Raw genomic sequence first — 27,290 nt, forward strand, 5'->3', positions numbered from 1 at the left:
TCGTACTCTCTTTAGTGTTCCTAATTGATTCCCCTTTACAGAAAATCTAATTGTATTGCACCCACCAAGAAAAAATACTGTATCACACTGTAAAAAATGTAGAGCTTGTCGTTATGGTGTTTACAGCGTTGATCTGTTTTCACAAATAATGGTGCATAACTGTGTATTTTTTACCGCAACTTTCAGTGTATTTTTAAATGTGTCATTAGATGATCAAGAAGTTGAATAACTGCGATTGGTTGCTGTGATTCACCTGAGCACCTGCATCCATCCGCTGAGCTGTTGTCCAACATTTTTACTGGCTGTCTGAAGCACTGGGGGCAATTGTGTGTCCTGACAAAGTGATTCAGTTTCATTGTTACACCGAGGGCAAGGTGCAGCAGCAGGGAGAAGCCTGTGTGGCATTGTCTCAGCGAGTGTTGTTGTGAAAGATTTACAGCTTAATGAGAGTCATGTAAAGCAGAGGATGACAAGACCCGCTGCTATCCATCACCTGGTCTGCCCTCAGCCTTTTACCTTGGCTCTGCTCAGAGCACATATACATGGCAGACACATTTAGGATTCAGACTGACTAACAATCAGTTGTTCAGTCTGTCTTTAGGATGCAGCTTTAACTTAGAAAATTGTATAAATGCAGTGCAAACCTGGAAGATATTCAGGGTGTGTATGTTATTTTTTGTACTTTCAGGCCAACATAAAGTAAGGAAAAGAAGCAGGATGGGACACAGAGACACCGTGTCTTCACACAGGACCAGCTACTGCTAAAGACATTGAGGTCATGTCCAGGTGAGGTGCTTTGATAGATATCAGGGCAAGTTTAAGTTGTATTATTTCAACAAAATTTCACATTATTAAAAATAATAGATATAGAATTTAGTACATTTAACTTCAGTAAAAAGATTCACAGATTTTGCTTTTTGTCTGCCTGAACTGTAAAAAATAAGAGATTATTTTTATTTTATTAAATAAGTACATTCGAAACATCACTTATTTTATTTAAAAATTTTAACTTCAGTGTATGTAAAACTCTGGGTACTGCCCTACTTTGGAAATTAACATCCTCTTTTACTGTACAAAATATAATAAAAGACAGATAAAATATTTGAAGAAAATAATGCACTCAGTAAAAAAAGAAATGAAACAATATTTGTACATGCTTTGATATTTAATATAAATATTGATGGCAACTGTAACAAACCACAGACTGTGAGTGCTAGCAATGATGTGGCCAATAATTATGATTATGGGCCACATATAAATATTATAAGACGCAAAGCTTGTGTGGAAAAAATTAGTCTAAAACTGACTTCAAACTCAGAATGGCTTGAAGGAAATACAGTCACACATGCAGAGAGTAAAATTTAAATGAACATTAAATATCTGTTGTTGTGAAGGACTCTAATCATCTACACCATTATTTTACTCCTGATTGTTTGATATTTATGTTACTGAATAACTAAAAATGAAACATCCAGACAATAATGTGAGCATTCGAGGGCCGTGATTCATCTCTGAATTTATTATTTAAAAACTTCTACTAGACGACACCAGATCACTCCTGCTTCCTTGTACAGTTCAGGCTCAGTGCATGTTGTGGGGTTTTTTTTTTTATATGTATTCAAAAAAAAAAATCCTGTTTTAAGTGAGGAGAAGCTTTTTATGCATACATTAATCTGCTGAGGGAAGATTGTTTCTTTGAGCTTATTATAACTGTTTGGATCACTGCTATTGTGACCCAATATTGAGACCAATCAGGACTCATCAGCCTCCTGTCTCCTCGTCCTCTTCTCAATCCTGAAGCATGGTCTTCCTCCCTGCTGAGAGTACCGAGTTTAGCTGGAGGCCGCTCACTCAGTCAGCCAGTCCCCTCGACAGTTGGATCTGGACTGGATGTGGGTAACCCCCTGCCCAGAGATCCGGCGAGAAAGGTGAACATTAACCCAGGACTCATTCGGGGCATCCCACAATTCCCCATAAATCATTAACCCATCCAGCATCAAGACTGTGACAGCATCAGCATGACAACATCAATCTGTCAGGATTCCTCTGAACCAGGGATTCTCACGGATTTTCAGATGCAAATAGAGGGAAACTTTGAGAAATACAGGCTTACATTCCTGACCGGAAACACCAAGTGTGGCCCTGATATTTAATTCAGTGCTTGTATATGATTTTCCATATTTTCCATATAAGACTATTTGTTCTCAAATCAAGTATGTTTCAGACTCTTGAGGTCCGTATTTGTTTTATCACAGTCCTGCAGCAGGTGTTAAACCATCATTATTATTAAATCTAAGTCTGATAGCTGGAAAGCTTCACATCCGTATGTTAATAACTGAAGCGGCTTCTTAAAATCTCATCTTTTCCGTTGAGTCTGCGTCACCAGTGCAACTCTGCACTTAAGTACACTTTCTGAGATACTCATAGATTTCTTTTATTCCACTACATTTGGTAGCTTTAGTTATCAAATTAAGATTTAACATTTCCTGAATATGACAGGCTCATAAAATATGATACATTTGTTACTGTAATTCAAATTAAAAGCAGCATGAAATGATAATATCCAAAAGTATGCTGTTGCTTTATGCATTATTAATATCAAAGACTTGTTTCGACACATTTCCTATCACTGAATCGATAACTTTGTATGTTTTGATTGCCTAACTTTATATTTTCATTTAAAGACAAAAGACATCAACATATATTTTTTAAAAAAGATCTTCAGCTGCACAGTTTATTTATCCTCAGCAAAAATGTTTTCAATTCTTCTTTCTCCAGTATAATAAGGTACACGTTTATGTTGGTGATTTATGAATGTTGTAACATGAATATATAAAATTAAAATAGTTGGTTTGTTGTAATTTTGTTGTAAATGTTTCTATTTAGATTTGTCTGATATGAATTTGTGGGGTCATTGTAAACCCAGCAGAGGTCACAGGGCAGAGATTCGTGCCACAATAATACACATTTATTTATACTCAGAATGCCTTTTATACATAAAGCAATGATAACAGAATGACACTAATTTACCTTTGACCTTCTGAGACTCGAGCTCTTGTTTGGGTTGGATTTTTAATTTCTCCTAGCTATCTGGGATTAATTGGACCTCATTAAATACAAAAACTAAGTATCACCTCTGAGCAGAAAGTTGTTTCTTTCTTTCGTCATATGAGAACAATGCTTTATAACATAACACAAGTCACCATTGTTTAACAAAGTATGAAACACAGTATTGAGTAGAAGCCAAAATCTAATTTACCTATGTGAGGACACAGTTTTCTATTCATTTTTATAACTTTTCCAGCCTTGACTAGTCGAACACTACTAACAAAGACTTTGGATGTGTTCTAATATTTGAAACAAAACCATGAAATAAATGAGCGAATGCTAATGATCAGAAGAGAGCTGATAGATAAATGACTAAGATCAAAAGCCTCCTATCTTGTCATTAGTCCGGCCTAGCTGTCACTGTAGGTGGCACTGGTGTCGATGTACGGTGAAGGCTGCTGATTGTTACTGGCTGATCTCCATGACTGTGCTGGAGCACAACAGAGGCCTTCTTGAGCAGCGCTTTTGATGGAAGACTGCTGTCAGGGCAGCTCCATACATGTGTATGTATTTCTCCATAGAAAAGTTGGCGTAAACTCTGGTCGCAGTGACCAATTAGCCCTGGTTGAGAGTGGCCTCCTGACCCTTGATCCCTGCTGGGCAGTCTTATCCATTAACCCCTCAGGCCTCAGCTGGAGTTGATGTAGCAACCTTTCTTGTGGCGCTGCTAAACACACGGCCGCATTCACTGCGCGGCTTCCACTTTCTGTCTCTTTGTCCGAGTCCTCTGATCCCAGTGTGTCTGCTCGCTTCTTGTGGCGACCTCTTGGGTCCTCAGCCACACTCTGTGGTCAACCTCCATCACAGCACCATAGTAATTCTCCAGTGGAGCATCTTCTTCGCTGTATCTTCATCATTGTTTGCTGACTCTGTTCCTATGATTTAATTTATGTTTTTCAACCGAATAGTTAAGAGGCACTTCCTTAAAAGGAAGGCATGTAAAGCTACTTTACCTGGAGTAAATACAGAGTAAATAAATACATTTTGATTGTAAATCCTCTGGAAGGGTGCCCTTGTACAACTATACAGGTGTGGACAGATAATAAGCTTTTAATTAATGTGACAATATTTTTTATTTTATTTAAATGTGACCTATTTAACCAGGATATGTCACTGAATAACCAACAACACAGACAAATACAGCAAAAATACACAAATTAAGTTTAACAAATCTATAAGTGATAAAGAGTAAAATACAAAAACAACCAAAATAATTGAACTGCAGTGACACTGAAGGCTGAAACATCACTGTAGGTCATTGTCTCAGTGGGTAATAATATTCACAGCCTGTTTCAACTGCCTCCAAATCACTGAAAATCAGCTCCTTAAGTTTTAGCTGATTTTGCAACTGATTCCAGGAGGAGGGAGCTGCAAATTTAAACATCCTTCTTCCAAATTCACTGCAAACTTTCAGGACAACCAGAAGGAATGAGTTTTGGGGCTGAAGACAAAAACTGAAGACAGTAACAATAACGACCACTCTTTTCTGAGGGATGTGAGTAGGTAAGGAACATGAGAGTAAAGCAGTAGCCTTACAGATAAGAAAGCACCAGTGACTGAGTCAGTGAAATGACAGAGGAGACCCTCTCAGCTGAGTGTACAATGTAAAATGGTGGGTAAGAGCTTTAAGCCTTGTAATAAATCTCAGTGCTCCATGATAGGGAGTATCTAGTGTACGTAATCACTGTGTAGGCACATATATGGAAGAAACACAGGAGCAAAACAACCGGAGTCATGGCCAAGCAGGTAAACATGCAGAGGATCACACAGAGGTAATATTTGTACCTGTCAGTAATTATAGAAGCATTTATTCTGGCTGTGACTGATGTTTCTGTGCTGTTGTCTTTATCTGATTTAATTCGGTTCAGATTTAAGCATTTTAGGAGAAACCATTTTTAAAGACAAGTTTAATAGTAATGACTTTAATCAGCATTTTCTATTATCTCCAGTAATTTTTAAGACTATCTGTGTCTTTAATCTTATTGATTCATTTGTTTATTATTTTTTATAAAATGAGCTATAAATGAGATTACTGTGGTTTACACTGTATTACTTATTTGTGGTGTTACATTAAGAAAACAACATAAAGAAGCAACAAACAGACACAGACAAATTGTGAATTGCATTTGAAAGTATAAATGCATGAATAATGGCATTTATACTAACTACAACTTTGATATATTGGCTCAATTACTAAATCTGCAAAGTATGATATAATTGTCGTCTTCTAACGCCTAAATTGAAGATTAAATAAATTTCTTGTGCCTTAAAATAACTTTTAATTTACATTTAAAACGTCCTAACCTGATATCTGACAAACATCAATTTAGCATAAAGCCTAAAACTTCTTTCACCACCACTTTCATACGTCAGGCTGCACATTCTGTGATAACTGAACAGCTTCAACAAGTCTTCATGGCATCATTTTCCAGGAAAAATTCCATCTGACTGTAAAAATCAGTATGATTCCCAGGCAGAAGCAACATGAAACGCACACACAACTGTGGAAATTTCATCCTATTAGCACAGTTTAATGCAGCTCATCACCTGTTTTGAATTAGCTATTAGATCTGCAACTGAACCTGCACTAAGGCTGAGTTTAAAGCCTCTAAATCAGCATTAGGAACTTTGTCACATGTACTATAAAGTTTGCTGCAATAAAGCTATAAATAGAGCTACTGCTAATACCGATACCACTGCTACCAGCACAACTGTCACTGCCACTAATATTCCTACTGCTGCTGTTACATTTTGGAGTTTTGTTTTTCAAGTTTAAAATGTGTTGAAATATATTTAATTATTGGTGGAACCTGAAATGTTAGCATGGCACTAATTAATGATGGGAATGTGTAATAACAATAATGTTTATCAAACTAAATCAGATATTTTTAAAGAGAGATAACTGGCAACGTCTCAATAACATACACGAAAAACAAGGCTTACACAGTCTATAGGTCTGTAGCAGGTCTCTAGGGATAATGAGTCTAATCAGTGCAATAATATTATACCACTAATTAGTGAATACAAGTTCCCTTCATTCATTTCTAACAATCATTCAAGAATCTGCAAATGAATCGAGTTTGTGGACTTAAATGTGATCTTTAGAGACTTTAGCGTTGAATTTAAAACTCTAACAGATGCAAACGAGCCTCCAATCTCATTGTACGTTCTGTATAATGACAATAAAGGCATCCTATTCTATTCTGGTATTTCAGTATCTTTTGAAGAAAAGAGTAAAAAAAAAAAAAAAAAAAAAAAAAAAGACGTGGTCAGGTCTTTAGAGGCTTCCCGGGTGTGAGACTCAAAGGCCTTATTGAAAACCAAATGGAGCAACGTCAGTGGATTACAAGGGTTTTCCCAGCAGGGCTCCTCGATAGAGGCTGCAGGTCAACACATGGACCGAAACAGTTAGTGGCACAAATCACAAAACAGTGGGTTTTAAAGTGGCTCACAGGAACAGCTTCATTCTTGAGCGGTGCTGTTTAGTCATCACACTGTTTTGAGCTTGTTGTTTTGTTTGGCATCAAAGAAGGAAAAAAGTTCAGGTGACTAAAGTCAACCCTACAATTAACCCTGCAACAGTGTATGGCTATGATTGTATGAGTTATCTCTCAACTTTGAATTTTAAGCTCAAGGAAAAGAAAAATCATATTCAATAAAAACTCATTTATATACCAAGAACCTCAGTGGAGCACAGTGTGAAGCACATGTTTACCTTCAGATGCCAAATTAGATGAAAAACCAACACAAAGTGTCATATTAAGAGTTTGGGCCATCGCATCCCAACAGAGCAGCTTCAATGCACCTTGGTATTAACTCTCCAAGTCTCTGAAAGTGTGCTGGATTCTTCCAAAAGCTCTGTAATGATGATGGTGGAGAGTTTGTTCCCTGTGGCCTGATGCCACAGTCTTTCTATACTCTGGTATTTTCTGTTATTTTGCCATCCTTTCAGCTGATGTTCTCTTCGGGTTTCAGTAGGGATGCAGCCGTAGACTGACATACCTTTTTTGAGCAAAATCTGATCATTTTAGCAATTTTTCTTTAGCTAAATCTGACACACACACACACACACACACACACACACACACACACACACACACACACACACACACACACACACACACACACACACACACACACACACACTGTGTCGCTTCACAGCACATTTTCTCCTCTGCAAATCTGAAAAATAACCCAGTTTCCATTACCAAAATATGAAATGTAACTTTGACTGGTTATTTTATGGTAACTTATGACTGTGACTGGGCATAGCATTGGACAGGCTGTAATAAAAAAAAAACCCTTCCCTTCACATGCATTGGAAAAGTGAATGTCCTGCAGAGCCAGTCAAAATGTGGGACATTGTCTCAAGATGTGGGACAGGGGAACATGGAGTGAAAATGCTGTGCAGGGGCATCTGGTCACCCTATGCATGAGTGTGAAGTGGCATAGAGGCAATCAGCTTGTGGCACTGTTGATAGCAATCTTCATCTCATCTGTGTTTTTGGGTTTTCTCTGTGGGGTTCAGATGAGGCGAGTAGGCTAACCAATCCAGCACAGTGACAACATGGCCAGTGAACCATTTGGTTTTAGCACTGTGGGCAGGTGCTAAGTCCTGCAGAAGGCGGCCTCTACAGGGTGTACCCTGCCTCTCACCCTATGACAGCTGGGACAGGCTCCAGCCCCAAATTATCACAGACTGCAGAAGCTTCACACTGGACTTAAAATATCTTGGGAGTTTGATATCCAAATGAAATGCAAAATTTACTTTCATCTGAAAACACGAGTGTGGCTGCATGTTCAGACCTAGACTGCGAGATATACAGTATTTATGCTTATTTTAATACTGAGTATTTATACTAATTTACTGAAATGAAATATTCAAATAATAATTTCTTATTTTCTTGAGCTTTTAGCCACAATCATCAAAATTAAAACAAAACAAAATGCTTGAAATATTTCACTTTATATGTAATGAATATAGAGTACATGACTGCCCTCCTACACTTTTATCTAATATTTCATCTCAGGATAAAGATGATAACTTTGAATAACTCTGTATTGATTAGCAGTGATCCTTCCCTTTAGGGGAACAAGTGGACTCAAACCATGCCAGCAAACTGCTCCCTGCAGTATATCGACTACATAAGTATGTTGTACAATAAATTAAACAATTTAAAATAAAAGAAATCCACTGACTTATCTTGATTGAAATCAGCATGATTTGATGTCTTTACAAAAAGTGCAATGCCACTATATTTTATTACAGCGTGCTCAGTGTCAGTAATATAAAGTCTGAAATAAATTGTACTATCAGCAGGGTTCAGTGAACTTGTTGCTGAAAGTATAATGTGCACTTTAGATCTATGAACTTCAAAGCAGCTGATTTACGACACTGCAACATGACAACATCTTTGCTGGGGCCATAAATCTGAAACTACCTCCACTAACACTTTATCATCTGAATGGGCAGAAACCCTCAACAGCCCTTAGTAAGTGCTCAGTTGATATTTCATTTTACTGTAAACTCTCACTAGACTACATTTCAGGAGGAACTGGTGCAGTTTTTGTGTACGGATGGGTCCGTCCGAGCTCCTTCAATCAAAATAACCACAACCACATAATCTGTTTGAAAAAAAAAACACGGTTTACTTGAAATACCAATATTTTCTCACAAAGTATAAATAATGATTTATGATTGATTTCAATTTTATACAAAAATAATACATTAGGAGGAAAAGAAAATCATGTCCTGTCACACATGTATGAGTGCCTTCTGATCAGATGGCAGTAAATATGCCTATAACAGTCACAAAGCATTGACATAATAATAATATTATGACCTAATATTGAACAGGAGACTAGATCTGCCACACGTCTTACTGTGATTACAGTGATGCCTTTTTGGCTCATGGGTTCTCATAGTGAGGAGAAAAGTCATGGTTGGTACTGATGAGCCCGTGACTGTGGGTTCAGACAGAATGCGAAACTAAGAGAAAGAGGTGACTCAAAGGTAGGGGGAAAGGAGGATAATGGAGGGAGGGTGACAGAAAAAAAAAAAACCCTCAATTTTGTGTAAACCCCGCTTCAGTATCCGTCTGAGCGCACCTTTAATACTGTTAGCGTGGGCGTCTGTACCCGCAGCAGCTGCTCCCGTCCCTGACATTTCTCAGCCTTTCCTGCATGACTGGAGCCGCTGCTGTCACAACATTGTCCAACTTTCATGTTTGTTTTGTTTCTGAATACTTCGCATTACTGTCATTCTACTCAAGGAGGGGAGGGGGGTGTCGGGGTGGTCCTGTGTCACGATTTATGATGAGGAGTTATTAACGATATTTGTCCTACGATTGAAGAAGGATTGAAGAAAGAAGTGGGAGAGATAAAGGGAGGGTGGGTCCCATTCCTGAAATTCACCTGAATCTATGTGCAAACAACAGCCAGAGGTTTCCTGAAGGGGAAGGGCCACATTTAGAGTGGGTGACTCAGTCCTCATCTCGACAACTGAGGCAAGACCTGGTTTACAGATATGGCCGGGTAGCTTATGAGACACACAGCTGCAATCAAAGCTCCTACCCTTTGGCATATTTGTCGCTCTTACACCGGTCTGCTTTCCTTTTATTTACAGGCAGCTTTAACGACAGCTGTTGGTGATTTCACTGATAATGCACAAGTGTGTGGAGCTTCGTGCGGGACCCAGTTATACTACACATTGCATACACCTACAGACGCATTGCATAGTCCTTTCAAGATTGTCAAAAAGTCTTTTCAATCACAGTATACACACCGAACAACTGGGAATGACAAACAGGCATTTACACTACTGCTAGTACAGTAATCTGGGTGTGAAAGAATAACATGGAAGACTCTTTTAAAGCCCAGTTAGAATGTCAAATGCAAGATCGATAAAGGTTGCTGTGATTGTCACGTAGTCTGCTCACGTGCCAGGCTCTCAGCCCAGTCCTGCGTCGGCCTGCACAGAAGCAGATCAGTGTCTCTGTCTTTTAGTGTCAGCATGACTTTGCATTTCCACCTTAAATCACAGTTAAAGTCGTCACAGAGCCTTCAGTCAGGTCCGTGAGCAGTTTTTGGTGCTCGGTTTTTGTTCCTTGGTAATGTCACAACAGAGGATGACTGCACATTAAAAAAAAATTTTTTTAAAAAGAGAGGGAGCATGGAAAACTGAACACTGTTTTCAAAAGATTCTATTAAAATCATACATCCTTGTTGATCATTTTTGTGCCACAGAGGGGAATCCAGGCTCCTCCCTTTCAGGTGCAGGTGAGTTTGGTTTTTTTTTCCCCGTTGTCCCCATTTCTCATTTCCACCGTCGTGCCCACCGTCGTCACTCCTCTGCATTTGTTGACTGATTCATCGTCCGGCACGCTGTTGTGGGTTATTAGGAGTTGTCATGGTCACCGCGATGAGAGGGTGGAAAAATGTGCTCTGGTTGCCGGGCACCGAGGAAGTCAGGTGGACGCTCTCACCAAGCTTGAAGAGGACACTGAGGAGGAGGAGGTGGAGAGAAATGTCAAACGAAGTAAGGCTGTTTCATAAAACAATAAACACAATCTGCCCGGTAACTTACACATATAGAGACATGCTAAACACAACACTCTGTGTTTTTTTGTTTGTGGTGGTGAGGTAAAGGCATGAATTATTATAATTTTGGCCCTTTTCTTATGTTGGCATGAATGGCTGATTATGGATAAGCCTGAAAAAAGCAGAATTTAAAGGGAAGTTGTTGTATTGGTTGTATCAGATCGCACAGGTCTTCCTGATAATTTAATGTATTTAATGTTTATGTCTAAAAGTTGCATTTGAATATATAGAATAAATATGCATTTACTCAAGTACTGTGCTTACTTTACCTTAGATTTACACTCCAATACATTTTCAGAGCCAACTACTATACCCTGATAAAGATACTTAAAATAAATAAGATATATTATAATATATGATGCATTGTAAGCAGAAGTAGTGAGTAGAATGCTGATTGGTGATTATAATATTAATACACAAATAATAATGATCCAACAAAGTAACAGGACTAGTTAATGACAAAACAATCAGAATTGATATTTTAGCCATTTGGGGGCAGTGGAAAGACGGCTTTAGGATTTTGTCACCTTTAAGTGAAGATTTTCAGTTTGTAACCTTGTTAACATGCAGATATGGTGTTTTTCATGTGCTATCAGACATATCCTGAGCCCAACAAGCAGTCAAAGCCATGCAGTGTACCAAAGACAGTATCAAAAATAGGGATTTAAAAGCCAGGGCTTCATACCTTATACAGCTAAGGAACAGCAGTGTACTATGTGTTAAAGAACTGTGGTGCTTCATAAAGTCAACTCTCCCTCCAGCCCCGTCTCATCACTGCCTATCTGACCAGCTCCATGAGCTGCTGTTCTTCTCTCTTTCCTGCGGGATGGTTTCTCCTTCATTTATTCTCTGCTACGGTAGAATGACACCTGAATAAGTAACCAGCTATCAGAGGGTGAATGTCAGGATCATAGATAATCTTATTTCTTCAGACGCTTTCCTTCAAATGTTAAAAAAATAAAAGCTCTTTCAATAAGTGAGGAGTTTCGTTCTGATTTGAGCGCTCTTAATTTGAAGTGGAAGTGTAATTAAAACAGCCTTCTGCAGTAACTTCAGCAGGAGAGGAGAAAATCAGCTGTACTCATGAGCAGTTATCCTAATCAAACAGAGGAAAAGGCCAGTTACGTTTGGCAGCTGAGGTAAACAAAGGCCAGCAATGATTTTATTCATGTGAATGGGTGAGAAAGAGCAAGTCATGCTATGTTATCGTCATTATGGCTGGCTTTAGTTAATTTTTAATATTGTAGCTGTTTCAAAAACTACTGGCTAAACTACTAAAAATACTGAATTCACTGCATTGCAAATTTTTAAGGGGGAATGTTTTCTTGCATGCATTGACATCAGTAATCAATTATGACAACTTTGCCTGTTAGATCAGTTTTTAGTATTGACTTGATCTTCAAAATACAGCTGTATTAACTTAATTAATTTCTTTTACCAGCTAAGACTGCAAATGCAGGACTTCTACATGCGCAGTATCACATTTCTACTTTTACTTCAGTGAATACTTCTTGCAGCCCTCCACCTTGATGTGCCACACCTGACCAAATACATTCCTCATCCCTCTTCTCCTGACTTTGAAAAGCCGTTTCCAATGAAACACTCTCTTCGTTTAGATTGTTTGTGGAATTTATTTTTCACCTGCCTCTCCAGGGGTGGAGGCAGCCGACCCCGGTGTGACCCCGCGGCCAGCAAACAGCGTCACCTGATAAAGCTGACATGCGGCCAAAACCTGAGTCATTAGACGCCGGGGCCCTGAGCAGAGGCGAGTTTGAAACAGGCTCAAGTATAATGGAAGGTTGGTAAACAGCGAGTGCTATAAAGCACGAGCACGCTGGTGGTGTCACGAAAAGAAGGCAAACCCATCCAAATAAAATCCTGATAAGAAAATACCTGGGAGAGCTCGGGAGTTAACTGTTCACCAAATAAAGGGGTGTGAAATAACTGAGCACAAATAGTGCTCTGAAACCTGAAACGCAGCTTTGAGTCATTCCGATGTTTCCAGTTTTATGCTACTTTGTACTTCTCTTCCTTTATGTGACAGTAACTTTTAATGTTTAGATTTTAGCTAAAAAAAAAAAAAATGTGTTGGGGTGATATTTTTAAAATAATATGGTGACCTGCGACAATCTGGTAGAGAAAAAAAGCCCCAAAATTTGAGCATTTCAAAATGTAAATATTCACATATTCTTTTGCCCATTTGATGTATTCTCTTGTATCTACATTTAACTACACGATTCATTTATAAATCAAGACCACTAATCAGATTCATTTCCACCAAAAAAATAATGATAATCTGAACATAGAGTTTATTTTCAAAGATTTAATCGTCTCGTATTATGAATAAAGTCTTCTCTTTCATTAATAGTAGTAAAAGTACTTGTATCTTGTTTTTTCTTGGTTAATATTTTGTGTTTAACTCGCAAAGACTAAAATATCACAGCCTGTCCATTTAAAATAATAGTTTGAACAAAGCCTCTGAAACCATTTTCACATTATGCTTTTAGGACCTACTACTACAAATACACAACACACATTTAGGTCAGTTTTAAGGTGGGAGTAGGTTAGAGGGTTTTTTTTTTGTTATTTACTGCACACAGGATACACAGCGTTCTCAGCTATCCTCCCCTGCAGCCATGAGTCTGGCAGTAGCAGCTCACGGTACGATCACTCTGTCTCAGCGTGGGAAATTGAGCGTGTGAAAGCACCGTGGACAACATTTCAGGCTAGAGCGATCACCGAGAGCAGGGAGAAGTAGGAAAGAGGAAGAGATGTAATTAGAAAAAAAAAAAAAAAAAGGAAAAAACAAAAAGCCACCGCCCCCTCACCCGGCCCATCTCATCTCCAGCCTCACTGTAGCATGGAGGAAAGCCGCAGGACACAGGGGTTGAGAACTTTGATTAACAGGTCTCATTTCCTGATCACAGAGGTAAGTCTCGTCAGGGAGAGGAAAGTGAAAACGGGGAGCATTAATCAAGAGGCGTTCAGGCTGAGGGAACATGTGATTGATTAGACAGCTGTTTAAGAGGAAATAGGAATTCTGAGGAGTGTCCTATCCATACATCCGTCTCTCCTAATGAAAGCGTTTGAACATCGGCCGTTGCCGTAAACAGAAAGCGAGGGGATTGCCGTGCACAGCCACAACTGTCCTAAATGATTAGATGTGTGTTTGATTTTGGTGATTTCACTCATTTAAGCTGTGTGACTGAACTGATAAAATTGTATTTACCCAGGAGAGACCCCCAAGTTGCACCATCTTGTTTACAGGAGCGTCCTAATGTGACAGGAATCAAACATGTCAGCAGACAATCATAACACACACACACTTACACACTTCTCCCTGTTGCAATCTAGTTCCTGCTGTTAGCATGAGCTTTGATGGTGCTGGTGACAATGATTTTTTCTTTTTTTTTTTGGCGCATCAACAGGAAAACACGACTGTTGCAGAGAACTACAGCATAAACTGCGAATTTCAAGGTAATTCTCATGCAAATAATCCCATAATTACTTGAACAGAAATCATCATTGGCAGGTGGGGGAGTGGTCAGAAGGTGCGTCTAACTGTAGCTTTGTTAGATGCGTGTTAAAGTCTCACCGTCTTGCTTGAGGATATGGAGCTGAGAGTGCTGTTGGTGTCTGTGACAACCATGGCTGAGGAGAAACGTGACGGGTGGGAATATTGTGGGGGTTCTTGCTTGTGAGGATACACTGAAAAGGTAGACAAAATAGATTATTACACTTCCACAATAGTATCAAATACACATTTATTTAGGTTTAGAGTTGATCTAGAGCTGCAGAGAGGAAGCAGCATATGCTTACTGTGTAATGTTATGCCAAGAAATTATTATGTTCAGCAACATTTGCAAACTATCTTCTTCCAAAGATAGATTTTACCATATTTTTTAACTAAAATTTGCAAGTGCAGCTTTCACTTTCACTTGTGCTTTAGTTATCTGGAGTCAGGGTGGGAGGTCTCTGCTTGGCAAAACAACAAAAAACGACTTTTCGAGGGAAATCAGACCAGATGCAAACACGGCTGATGTGATGCTGCTTCAGGGAGGATTACTTTGAAAATCTCCCCCATTGGAGCTCTTATTGATATCAAAGTTTTGAAGGGGAAAATCATTTGCTGGTGTCTAAATAAACACATTAAAACTGCTACAAGGGGTCACAAGTTGTGCTCCGTTTTATCATGAGCCAGAAACGTTGGGAACCTCTAAAAAAAACTCTCAAATTGATCTAAAATACACAGTAGTGCCTACTGGACAAAAGTAACAAAGTGTGTTACTGACTGTGCGAGTGTGAAAACGGCTGCTGGCTCATGTGGCTCGGGCTCTGCTGCATCAGGCTCTGCTGGTGAGGGCTGTGGAGCTGCTGGGAAAACTGCACCGGCTGCAGCGCTGCAAGGCTGCCCGCCACGCTGTTGATCACCGGCACCGTCTGAGACTGCGATGTGTTTAAACCTGATGACAGCCAGCAAGATGTCAGTCACCACGTGAGTGTCGAATAAGTGAACATTTGTAATGAGTTAAGCTGGACGTACTCTGTGCTATGGCCATGACTCCAGACAGAGGCATGATAAGGTTCTGCGTCTGCTGATGACTGTGATGGGAACTGTGGATGTTTGTGAGCGTGCTGACTGGAGGAAGTCCTCCACCTGAACCTGAAATCTGAAAAGAGTTCACAGAAATAAAATTATGATACAGTTTTATTGTGGTATTATTTGTTTTTTAGCTACTACAGTCAGATTTATGTGAGTACTGGCTATGTAAATTCACATAAATTCATGTTCAAAGTGTAAGAGATGTTGGCAGTTAGACAAACAACAGACATAAATGTTGACTCAGTTCAGATTCTTTTGTACGACACTACTGTTGTGTAACTCCTCTCACACACACACAAGCAAATACTGATAAAGGGGAAAAAAAAATTCCATGGAGGGAAACAAAAAAATACAATTTCACAGAGAAGACTGTGTGAGTTTTGTGCAGCGCATTCAGACGTTTCTACACACATGTGGCTTCATAAAAATGTTTCAGCCAACAATTGTGCACTTACAGTAATCTCTATCTGGATCCTCCCCCTCAGTGGGGCTGCGTCTATTTGACTACAGCCAGCTGCCCACAGAGGAGAACTTGGCCAGAGTCACATCTGCATAAAAGAAACTGACAGCTCTGACCTACTGCACGCTACAATGCCTTCCCTCTTTTTGCATAATGCAAGGCAGAAGTAAACTGAGGTGTGTGACTAATGTTTTCCCAGTTTCCGAGCAAAATAAACTGTTCAAATGGACAGATATTTTAATGCATGGCTTCAGAATATTGTTGTACTTTGACAATAGATTGCGCATCATATTTTAAAAGCACTCGTGCACTCAGAGGCTGTGGTACTATGCACAGGTTTCCTGGTCACTGATCAAATATTTGACTGGGGCAAAGGGGAGGAGTAGATGCTGAAAAAAGTATCGGGCACGATCAAATCTTGGCGTCGCTTCTCTAGAAGAACAAGGAGCACTCCACCTTTAGCTCCTCTTGCTGAGGCATTTAATCAATAAGAACAGAATGTTTCTTTGTCAGGTCTATTGGCTGACAGATGAACATGCCTGGTACACTTTGGTGATGGATGCCTGCTAGTCCAGCCATAGGCTGCCACCGTGGCTCCACCTTCCAAACAAATTGCAGGACAATGTACTTATTGTTGGCTCTTTTCAGCAGGTCCATGGGAGAGGAGGTTCAGAAACCCACTTTGTACGTTTATGCTTAACACAGGCAGGGTCTTATCTAATCTGAGGCCACCAGGGCCCAGGTGTGTTCACTCACCATCTTGGCGTCGGGTGACAGCAGACTGTGGCTGTGGTCCAGCCCTCCCGGTGACACTTGCTGGAGCACTGACTGGCTGGTCGCCATTGGGTTGCTACTGTGGTGACTGATGGCCGAGGAGGAGGTGACCTCACTGGGACCTTGGCCGTATCTCACTGAGAGAGAGAACCAGAGAGAGAGAGAGCAGGTTAGCTTAGCATGTCTTGGCCCACAGCTGCTGTTTGCTCCAACTCTTACAGATATATAGGGGAGTGAGAGAGAGCACTGGCTCATTCTGTGCTGAGCAGCGATGCTGTCACTCCAACCAACCAGGCTCACCTGCTCTTTGACTTGGACAGGGGAGGACTGAGCAAACAAAGACAGTGACCCGTCCACTGCTGCTATCTGAGCAGCTCAGCCAAGGCCATTCACTGTGTACATGCACTCACATAAGCAGGACTCCCATCAGACTCTGTGACCAGCACACAAACACTATCAATGAAGTCCGTATTACGTCAGTGTTAGAAAGAGGCACTCGGTATGCATAAAAGTTGTCCCTTGTGGGTTCTTTTTTCACCATACAAGCCTATGTAGACGGCCTATGGTAGGTGATTGAGTGAAGATTAATGGGAGTTATATTTACCAAATTATATGAACCGTTTATTAATTAGACCATACTCTTAACACAATTTTAATCATTCCTCCACTACTTTAAGCTACTATTTCATTTAATAGCTATGCATTATTTTTAGGACACATAACATATTAAATATCTTCAAGTTTTTGTCCATCCAGTATGTTTAGCTACTGTTAGCCATACTTTTAACTAATAATATCCAACTGTTATTAATATTTTTACCTAGCCTTGTAAATGGTTAATTGTATATTTCTAACTAATATTTTTACTTATCTAAACTTCATTGTTGTGTATTTTGAGCTAAGAGTTTTATTTACAGATACCTACAACCCCGCTGCTCAAAGGAACCATACAGGAAGTCGTTCCTGCCCAGTGCAATAAGACTGTATAACTCACCCACATCCCAGACATACACATCTGACAAATTCGGAGGACATCTGACTGGACTGGACTTGAAACATCATCACGGCACCTTATATATGCACAAACATACATACTCACACATACCATACACACAAACCTACACTCGCCCCAGTGCTCACTGAACAAATGCTGTCTTGTTTTTACTGCTGTTTCCTTCATTGCACAAACTGCCTGCTGTTTTCTTCTTTTTCTGTACCGGTATATAAGATATATTTATTTATATATTTTTTCTTTTGTTACTTATTATTATCTTCTTGTTATCTCTTGTTTTTATATTATATAGCATCTAAGCTATACTTTTAACCAATAATATCCCACTTGTATCCATATTTTATCTAGCTATTTAAACGTATCAGGTATTGTTACATGACATTTTTATTTGTTATCTATACTATTAGCTAAAAAAAATTATTTATTTATTTAAACTATTAGCGAATTACATGTTATCCACACATCCAAAGACATGCAGTTACTGGGGTTAAGTTAATTGGTGATTCTAAATTGCCCACAGGTGTGAATGTGAGTGTGAATGGTTGTCTGTCTCTATGTGTTAGCCCTGCGACAGGCAGGCGACCTGTACAGGGTGTACCCTGGCTCTCGCCCTATGACAGCTGGGACAGGCTCCAGCACCCCCGCCAATCTCAACAGGATAAGTGGAAGCGAATGGATGGATGGATGGATGGATGGATGTTATCCACACATTAAATTTTTAAAAATCCAAGCTTTTATTCATATTTGTAATTAGCTATACAAGCATTTTATAACTTTTCATTTGATTATTTATACCACACGTAAACAATTCCAACCTTTAACTATAGTTTTGACATGCTGTTTAAGACGTGTTTGTTTCACCTGTTAACATTTCTGCTAAAACCCTTCACTTTGGAATAGTTATGCCGATCTTTCCACATGCCCCTACTGCAGAAGTTCCCTCCTGGAGTACTTGCACTACCGGTTGAGAATCACTAACTTAAGATGTCAGATAAACCTAGCAGCTCAAAAAATGTACAATGTAACCTTCTGTTTGCAAGAGGCAGCAAATCAGAATAAAGTTGGATGCTGGCCTTGAAGGGGGAGGAGCTAAAACAGCTTGCGTCACAGGGTACACTCCAAAGCCCAGTATGCAAACTCAGACTGATGAACAATGATACTTTTTCAAATGTTAAGCATACAAAGCAACTTTAGTAGAGTCAAGCCTAGTTACAGTACACTTTCCAAGTTTTCAAGCTCCAAGTTCCATTATTTTTTAAATATTCACAGTTAATCAGTGAAAATAAACTTAATGACATCATTTAATCCCCTGTCTAGACTACTTTCTGTCTCTCACTGGAGGCCCATCGGAATGCCCCCCCCCACACACACACACACGCACGCACACACACAAACACACAACTGACAATCAAATGTATGTTTGCAGGCCCCCCTCTCATATCAACAGAGTAAACATTACACAATTACAAGCAATGCCAAACACATTCTTATCCTGTGGTCTCAGCCTCACGCTGTCACAGAGCGCCTCCCTCCCTCGGTGACAGTGCAGAGACAGACTGTTTGCACTCAGATCTCACATCTTCCCCAAGTCCCGCGTCCCTGACCCAGGCATGACAGCCTGAACACCCGGCAGAAGTCGGAAATATTGATATACAGCCATTTAGAGATAAAAAGAGGGAGAAGCGTTGACACAATAGGTGAGCAATGAGAGGGGCATTGATTTCTAGGTGCTGCTGTAAACGAGAACAGGATGTGCACATCTTAATGTTTAGTTGGCTTTGAATGAGATTTTGGAAACCTTTCAAAACCATTAATCTTTTGAGATCTTGGTTGTTTACAGATCCATCTGAATCAGTGCATCTACAGCAATAACTGTAACAGTCTTGACATTTCAGTATATTTACCAAAATCTGTCTTTGCACAGGTGTAGGAAATCGGATAACCTGCTGTTCGGTGAGATTCTAGGTACTGGTCAGTAGATTTTGCACGTTTTCACCCCTGCTACAAGTCTTTCGTCTAAAACCTAATTCTTGCTAAGCTTCCCATTTAGGAGACATGCGAGTAGAATCAATCTTTTCATTTAACTATCGCCACTAAAGCAAACATATTTCAAGCAAGCACATCTGATAATGCTGAGCTATTGCTTTGAATATGGATAGTTAAAATTCAGACACTTCAAAGCTGCTGTGCCACATTTCATCCTCTAAAGTACCTGTCCTCCATTTTGTACAGCCAACAGACATCATATTGTCTCCTGCAACATACTATCAACCCCACAACACCCCACCATGCCTTGTAAACACTGCCACAGAACAATAAAGCACTCCATTGGACTCATGACCCCCATTGCCACACAACAGAGGAGGACTCATAAAAAGTCAGTTATCTCGTAGCTGGGTCACCTCTTAAAGGATGCTATTCAGGGCAGTTTTGTTTCTTTGGGTTCTGCAGTAATTTGCAAGGAAGCTCAGCTTTACACCATCTAAAGTCAGAAACTCTGAGTTTCTTTTTTTTTGTTTGTTTGTTTGTTTTTTATTGAAAATTTGGAATGATGGCACAATCGCAGCCTCCCCTGTGCTCTTTGAGAGCAGGAGGAGGGCGAGAACTTCAGGATGGGAGTGGTAGCATGGACCTTCAGCAGTTTTAAAAGCCTCTAGCTCCCTGTGTGACCCATGTAATATCAAAGCCTGCCTCCCCAACCCCAGGCAGTGCTCATTGTAGTGCCACTGCATATGACAGACCTCCTGGGTCTCTGCAGGACGTAGCCAGTCTCCTCTTTGTAGCTCTCTGGGAGTAGTGGAAAGTGCAGAGCTAGGCCATTCCTTCTGTGTGTGTGTGTGTCCCTGTTTTAAGCTAGCCTGGGGTTACAGAGAGCAACACAACCCACGGATACTACTGTATCTGATCTGGAACTTCTGAGTTTGCTGGTTTGGTAACGTGCAGAACGACACAACTCAGCTTACACAGCGTAATTTAGTGACATAGACGTTTCACCAGCTCAGCCTAACTTACAAGTAATTAGCTTTTGAAGCCCATCAAGATCTGGAACGCAGTTTATGCATTTCTGGAGGGAATTTTAAGCCTTGGTGCAGGTTTGCAGGTACTGACTGTTCCCGCTGACAAAAAGTACCTGATGCATGACGAGTAAAAGTCATTTTCATGCAGAAATGCCTGTTTTACTGATGTATCAATGCATAAAAACATCTTGTTATCATTTAATCTTCATTAGAAACAGATGTATTGAAGACATCCTAAAGGGCACACAATTTTTTAAAAATCTGTAACATTAAATAATTTAATTTATTTGACCATGCAAAACTTTTAAAGAGCAAATGTCTCTTTAACGGGGCTGCTAACCTGAAATATGACCAGAGGCTTTTTTTTTTTTTTACATAGTAAGAAGTTATAATTTAATGAGGTTATCATCTCTACTTAAGCTTTTAAAGGTTTATCTTATAAAACAAAGAAATTACATACAGAAATGATAATTTCTTTAATGATTTTCTTTCATCTTTATTTTAAATGTGGCAAATAAATGTTTTCACCTATTTGGGCTTGAACAAAATAACCACAGAATAGTTTCAAAAATTATTGTTATTAATGATTATTTTTTGATTGACTAACTTAAGATGAATACAGGGGAATGAGCCAGTTAATAGAAAAATTCAATATCCAAAATTACACTTCTATACTTGCATGCTGTCCTTGAGTAAATGTCTTCTATAAACAAACTTTTCTTTAGGTGAATGATATCTGCACCATATTAAGAAGATGAAAGAAGATGGATTTGATCCGTTTAGTAAACACTGATGGATGCATATTACTGTATGTGGGAAAACTACTATAAAATACTGTAAGCAGTCTGTTTAAAGATCATTTCCTTTTCCTAAAAAGGTCACCACCAAAACTGCACGTCACACTGTTTGACTGTCTATCCAGTTGTGACCAACTGATCAGCGAACCAAAGCAAATCAATAAAAACTCCCTGAGAAAGAGAAGTTCCTTTGAAATGACCCAGAAGTGACCTCCCTTGTAAGACTGAAGGTGTGGTGGCGGTTTAAGAGGGTGGGGGGTGGGGGGTGGGTGGGGGGGGGGGGGTCGTACCAGCTTTCTCTATAGGCAAAGAAGGGGTCATCAGTCCTGTCTGGCTAGAAAAGAGCCAATACCAGAGTGGACAGCTCCTGCTGTTCCAAGTCTGCGATCAGCCTCAGCAACTATACTAATGCCCATGAAGGTGAGGCGGGGGGCTTTAAAAATCAGTCCTCCTTCAGGCCCAGCAGAGATAAATGAACCTAGGTTACAGTGACTGCAGTCTTCTAATACACCACAGACAATGGGACCTCCTGCTGGGTCAGAGTATAGAGAGTAGAATCAGAGGAGCCTCTTATCAAAGTCCTGGGAGATGTAGTAGCAAAGGATTTTAATTGTCCATTAAGCATGCATAATACAGGCCGTGCCCTAGCAACGCAATGAGGTGCCCTGCTGGATATTATTGTCAGGTCAGGGGATGACACTGAAAAACAGCTGATGCTGTCGGCAGGATGCCAGCAGGACACCTTGTAGGCAGCCAGCTGAGAGATTTTGGTGAAACAAAGTGCTTTCCACCATGCACCAAACCTTCCCTTCTGAGTCCTGAGCGCCGTGCCTGGTCAGGTGTTCTCAACAGCAACAACAAAAGAGACAAAAACCCGAGCAAACAGACAATCCACAAGTGGGACCAGTTTATGGAAAGGCAAAGCAAACAATTTGTTTCCCCTTCAAAGCTGGACTCGTGTTCAAATGCAAGAGGACAACAATGGGCTCTGAGTGAGTCTCTGAAAACACAGTTTTATGGCGGGTGACTGATGGCATGGGGATTATGCTCTGCGAGGCCTATCAGCTTTGTTTTTTATGTTGTATACTCCAGGTAAACTGAGTCAATACTAATTAGTCTGAATGCAAACATCAAGGCAGGGTGAAATGGTCAGAGCAATAGTGCACAGCCTTCTCCATGTTTTGGCAACTCTCCGAGTCCTTAGAAACCTCGATGGAAAGAGAGAATGTGGAAATGAAGGTGTTATGTCGAGGTGACGTCTGTTACCCCTTAACTGACCCTGGCCTGACCCTGGCCTGTCACAGGGTGCTGGCTTTGTGTCACGCCTCTCATGCTGACTTTGGAGTGGAGATTGCAGGTACATGTGGATTGTTCTCGTGTGTTTTCAAGATAGAATAACAATGCCACTCGCTCGCTCACTCACTCATGCTCATTGATCACTTGTCCTGTCTTTCTCTGCCTCTCTGATCACATCAGCTGTGTGCCTCTGTGCTTTTCGACAGTAATTTATGCTAACGGAAAGTAAATCATGGCACCTTTTGCACCACCACACCTTTAAATTCCCCACGGCTTATTTTAGCCACATGTAATCTGATGAAATGCTAGCAAAGCAACACCACCTGACATCTTACTGGAGGTGAGCGCTGGCCTGGGGATGATGTGGTGAGCATGAGCAAGCAGAGAGTTGATGCGTGGGTTGGAGCGATGCGTCCATGGCCAACTCTGCCTGAACGCTTCCTCTTTACGCCGGTTGGCAAACCAGTTTGTGACTCGCACTTCGGTGACCAGATTAGAGCCAAGGCCCTGAGCTTTGGAGGGGGAGACACCTCTCTGAAGACACCTCAGCTCTGCAGGGAACAACACCAGGTGAGAATGTGGTGCTAGTATTGCATGGGCAGCATTTTTATATCAAAAGTGGCCTCCTGTGTGTCTACCTGTTACACTCCTCACCAAAGCCTCTCGCTCCTCCTTGCTGGATTCTTCTGCCGTTCGTAGGCCTGGTACAGGATTTGCTGGGACGCGGGGCCCCCATTTGAACGGTGCGTCTCATTTTCTTACAGGAGGGTTCACTGCCCATCTCGTCACCGGGCTGACCCATGCCTGAACGACGAGCTGAACTCTGGGAAATAATAAACCTGATCCGGATTGCCTTTGTCTGTCAATACTGCGCCAGAACCATGAGCTGCTGGTGTTGAACTCTGAAAAAAAATACGAAGATGCATGTTCGATAACGCTGATCTCAAAACACTTCTTATACAAAATTTGACATGTGGTGGCACTTTGAAGGCATAAATAGATGTGTTTTCAGTTTTGATGCATTATGAAAAACTACCAATCTAGCACCATTGCTGTAGCTGCCATCCATCATTATGAGGAAAACATGATATCCCTACAGGTTTCAAACCAAATAAAGCAGCGTGGCTGCTGCCAGCTACACATTACAGGCCGTGGCCGAGCTGTGAGAAACTCAAATATAACTTACGTCTGAGAATTTCCCGCTTGTTCCTGACCATACAGGTGTAACGGGCCGCTCGCTTCTGTGTTTTCATGGGCGTGCCTTTGTTGAGGTGCTGGGAAAGGTGAGACTGGTTCAGCCCTGTGATGTCCACCACCTCCCGTTGGGGGATGTTGTGCTGCTGCATGTAACCTTTGATCATGCGGGCAGCACGCCACGGATCCTCTCTGAGTTCAGATAAAACAACGAGGGCAGAAGAAAACACAGTTCATTCAACACTGAAGCATGTGCAGCTTTCAGTGGGAAGTAATGAAAAGAAATCCACCATTTACTCAAACTTTAAGCCTCCGATAAAGACTTCTGGAAAGGTCTTTCTATTAAATTAGCACTTCATGTAAGATTGAATCATTTCAGATATTAATATGGTTTGAAAAGTTGCTTATTCATATTTAAAGTAATGTAAAAGTGAAACAGCTACTCGTGAACTTGTTTCTTAGTTTCCCTGTTTTCAAAGCCTGGAGTTTCAGGGGTTTGTAACGATAATGAGTCTCCACACAGACAACCCATTTATCATTGGACTCGGTCAGTGAGCTGTAAATATTTTCAAAGGTTAGTTCAGTTCAGAGTAGATTCAGGGAGCGTTTCTTACCTAACTCTTCAATTGAACATAGAGAGAGTAAAAATCGAAATTAAATCTATAAAACACACTTAATAAGGCCGATTTAACTTTAAACCAGATGGGAAATATCTGATCTACACAAAGTAAAAAAAGGATTTTTAAAAATGCAAGATAAAATTTAGCATACCACAAGCAGTAGGGTAGTCTGTAACATTTAATATTTAATTTAAAAATGCATGATAATCAAAGGATAATCTGATGTTAGGTTACAGTCAGATAGTAGGCCCTAAAATTAGAGGTTGACCTCAAGGAAAACTGAGCTGAGTTTTTTTTATTATTAAATTACATTAAGTTGTATCCGTATAAACTTTATATCACTATAAATTTAGAATTTATAAAAAGTTCTTAGGTGGTATAATTGTACCTTCTATTTTGCTTAATTTTTTATTTATTTATTTTCGAAGCAGGACCTAAGAGTATATTTAAAACAAACAAACAAAAAAGGCGCATTAAAATTGAGCCTTACCGTGTAATCAGACATTAACAGGCGCAGACACTCGGACATCGGTAATTATCGCAAATCTGCGCACGTCTGTTTGTTTTGGTGAATGTGGAGGCCTACATCTAAGTCTGCGGGTTAAGTGGGAGATGTTAGTTTATAACTTTGACAATGAATAACCAGATCTCCATTCACTCTAATCACACGCCACTGTGTATCTTTCAGTTGATGATTTATAGAATAAATTAATAATAACTTAACTACACGTGGGTTAGTTTTGATATTCTTCCGGTGCTGTTAGTGGATGATAGAGCCTCAAATATTAGTTCTATGATGGCGAGTGGTTTGAGCGGAGATAATTAGAAGAGATGGCTTCGTGATGGGATATTATTTTTCCGTGCGGGGTTTACTGACAGAAGGATAAACGGAAAACAGAATAATTTATTGTTGTCAAATAATGAATTAATAGAAAAATAAATAATAATAATAATAGTAATATAATAATAATAATAATAATAATAATAATAATAATAATAATAATAATAATAATAATTAGTTGAAGTGGTATCGTTACTTTCTCCCCGAGTAGTCCGTGCCCGGCGTTTTTATCGGTGAGAGGTGGAGTATAGTTAATAATAAATAGAAGTAAGTTCAGCTGATATTTTGCAAAGGTAAAGAAAATAATAATCCATGTGGATAATTAGTAACCAGAAAGTGAAAACCTAATCGTGGCGGGGTATTTTAAAATTGTAAACAAAGCATGGAAAGTGTTTTAGATATATATTCATGGCTTTTCTTTTTTCTTTTAGAATCACAAGTCCAAATCCTGAATTTTAAAAGGCCCAGACTTGCAAATTAAGAGCACATTAGGCGAGCTAAGGAGGATAAATATAAGCGAGCACGTGCGCGTATTTTCCATTTCTCGTCTCGCTTTCTAGTCTACCGTTAAAAAAAAAAAAAAAAAAAATTAATTAATTAATTCTAGAAACTTTTTAGAGGCGATAAATTTGTTAGGAGAACTTACGCCAACATGCGCTCCACCTCCGCCCTCTGCTCCGCGGCCTCCTCGGTTGTTGAGCGACTGGAGTTCCTTTAGGATCGGCGGGGTATCGTAGTCCTCCCCGTCCTCGGAGCCCTCGTCGCCAGACGCTTGCCCTTGCTGTGGCCGTTGGTGAGCGTGAGGAAAACGGGCTTCGTGTCTGCGTCCGCTCCGTTCATCTTGCCGCTCTGAGGCGCTGCGGGAGACATGGGTAGGTTCTCCAGTTTTACTCCAAAGCTCGGCGGGCTGGGGTCCAGGTCGTCTATGGCCTGGATCAGAACATCTTTGGTAAATCCTGACTGCAGCAGGGCGTTGAGGAGCTCCTGCTGCAAGGATGTCAGTTTTGAAACCATTTTAAAGAACATTAAACACACACATTAAACCACATAGGCCTGCTGAGTGCGCGCTGGAGCCGATGGGGGAAAGGGAGGGTTAGAGGGGGAACGATAGAAAAGTAAGAATAAAGTTCCTTTCTTCCTCTCCGGGTTTCGGCTGCTGACACCTGCTCCGAGAAGCTGCTTCACTTCCCCGTTGAAGGGAGGGATGGAGCTACTTTGCCATGATGCTTTCTGAGAGCGGAGGATATAAAACATGGTAATGAGTGGGCCGGCTGATGGGAGCCTTTTATGTAAATCCACAGAATAATGGCTGCTTTGGGCCGAGGTAGACGTGTTTACACTGCTGCCACGGCTGCTTTTATTGGCTCCCCTTATCAGCAAAACTTTCGTGGACTTTGGACCCTGTGTATATGCCATAAAGACTTTTAAGAAAAGCGAACTGCGCACATTCAGCTGCGCTGGATCAGTGGTTTTATTCATAAAAGCACAGAAACAGTTAGGGCCACTGTTGGCCTAGTACAGTAAGCGTATTTCTTGGAGATTTAACACTGCGTATGTGTTGGAATTTGTTTGTGTTTTGTGTGCTTTTATTAAGGACTTAACTATAATAATGATAGGTGTTGGTGCTGTTGTAAATGACAAGTTTGTTATTAAAGCCTCTAATAATCAAGCTGTTTTACCTCTTTGGAAATTATTGCCAATATGAGGCCTCATGGATGGGTGGAATGTGTGTATTCAAAAATAAATCTCCAGCTTTCAGAGTTGCAACGCTAAGTTATTTTAAATGTATATGAAGTTTAAGATATGTAGCGATGGATACGCAAATATAATTTGGTAAAAAAAAAAAGAAGAAGAAGAAGAAAGAAAAAAAAGCAGACACTTTTTTTTTGATTTTTTCTGCCACATCAACACTTCCCAGACTGTCCATGTCACTTAAATTGCCTCAGTTTTATTTTACTCATAAATCTTT

General features: G+C 40.2%; 1 protein-coding gene across 1 annotated transcript; it reads right to left on the reverse strand.

Annotated features, from left to right (window-relative positions):
- Positions 1 to 8,756: 8,756 nt before the first annotated feature.
- Positions 8,757 to 26,518, reverse strand: hnf1ba (HNF1 homeobox Ba). Its single transcript, XM_030744716.1, is given in 15 exon segments — positions 8,757 to 10,609; positions 13,937 to 13,981; positions 14,303 to 14,415; positions 15,000 to 15,170; positions 15,251 to 15,377; positions 16,527 to 16,681; positions 22,987 to 23,217; positions 23,305 to 23,343; positions 23,346 to 23,411; positions 23,414 to 23,475; positions 23,477 to 23,552; positions 23,838 to 24,052; positions 25,968 to 26,014; positions 26,016 to 26,092; positions 26,095 to 26,518. Coding segments are annotated over 15 exon segments (1,698 nt in total). The 5' UTR covers positions 26,348 to 26,518; the 3' UTR covers positions 8,757 to 10,588.
- Positions 26,519 to 27,290: the final 772 nt, after the last annotated feature.

The sequence above is a fragment of the Archocentrus centrarchus genome, chromosome 13 (assembly GCF_007364275.1).
Source record: "Archocentrus centrarchus isolate MPI-CPG fArcCen1 chromosome 13, fArcCen1, whole genome shotgun sequence".
NCBI lineage: Eukaryota > Metazoa > Chordata > Actinopteri > Cichliformes > Cichlidae > Archocentrus > Archocentrus centrarchus.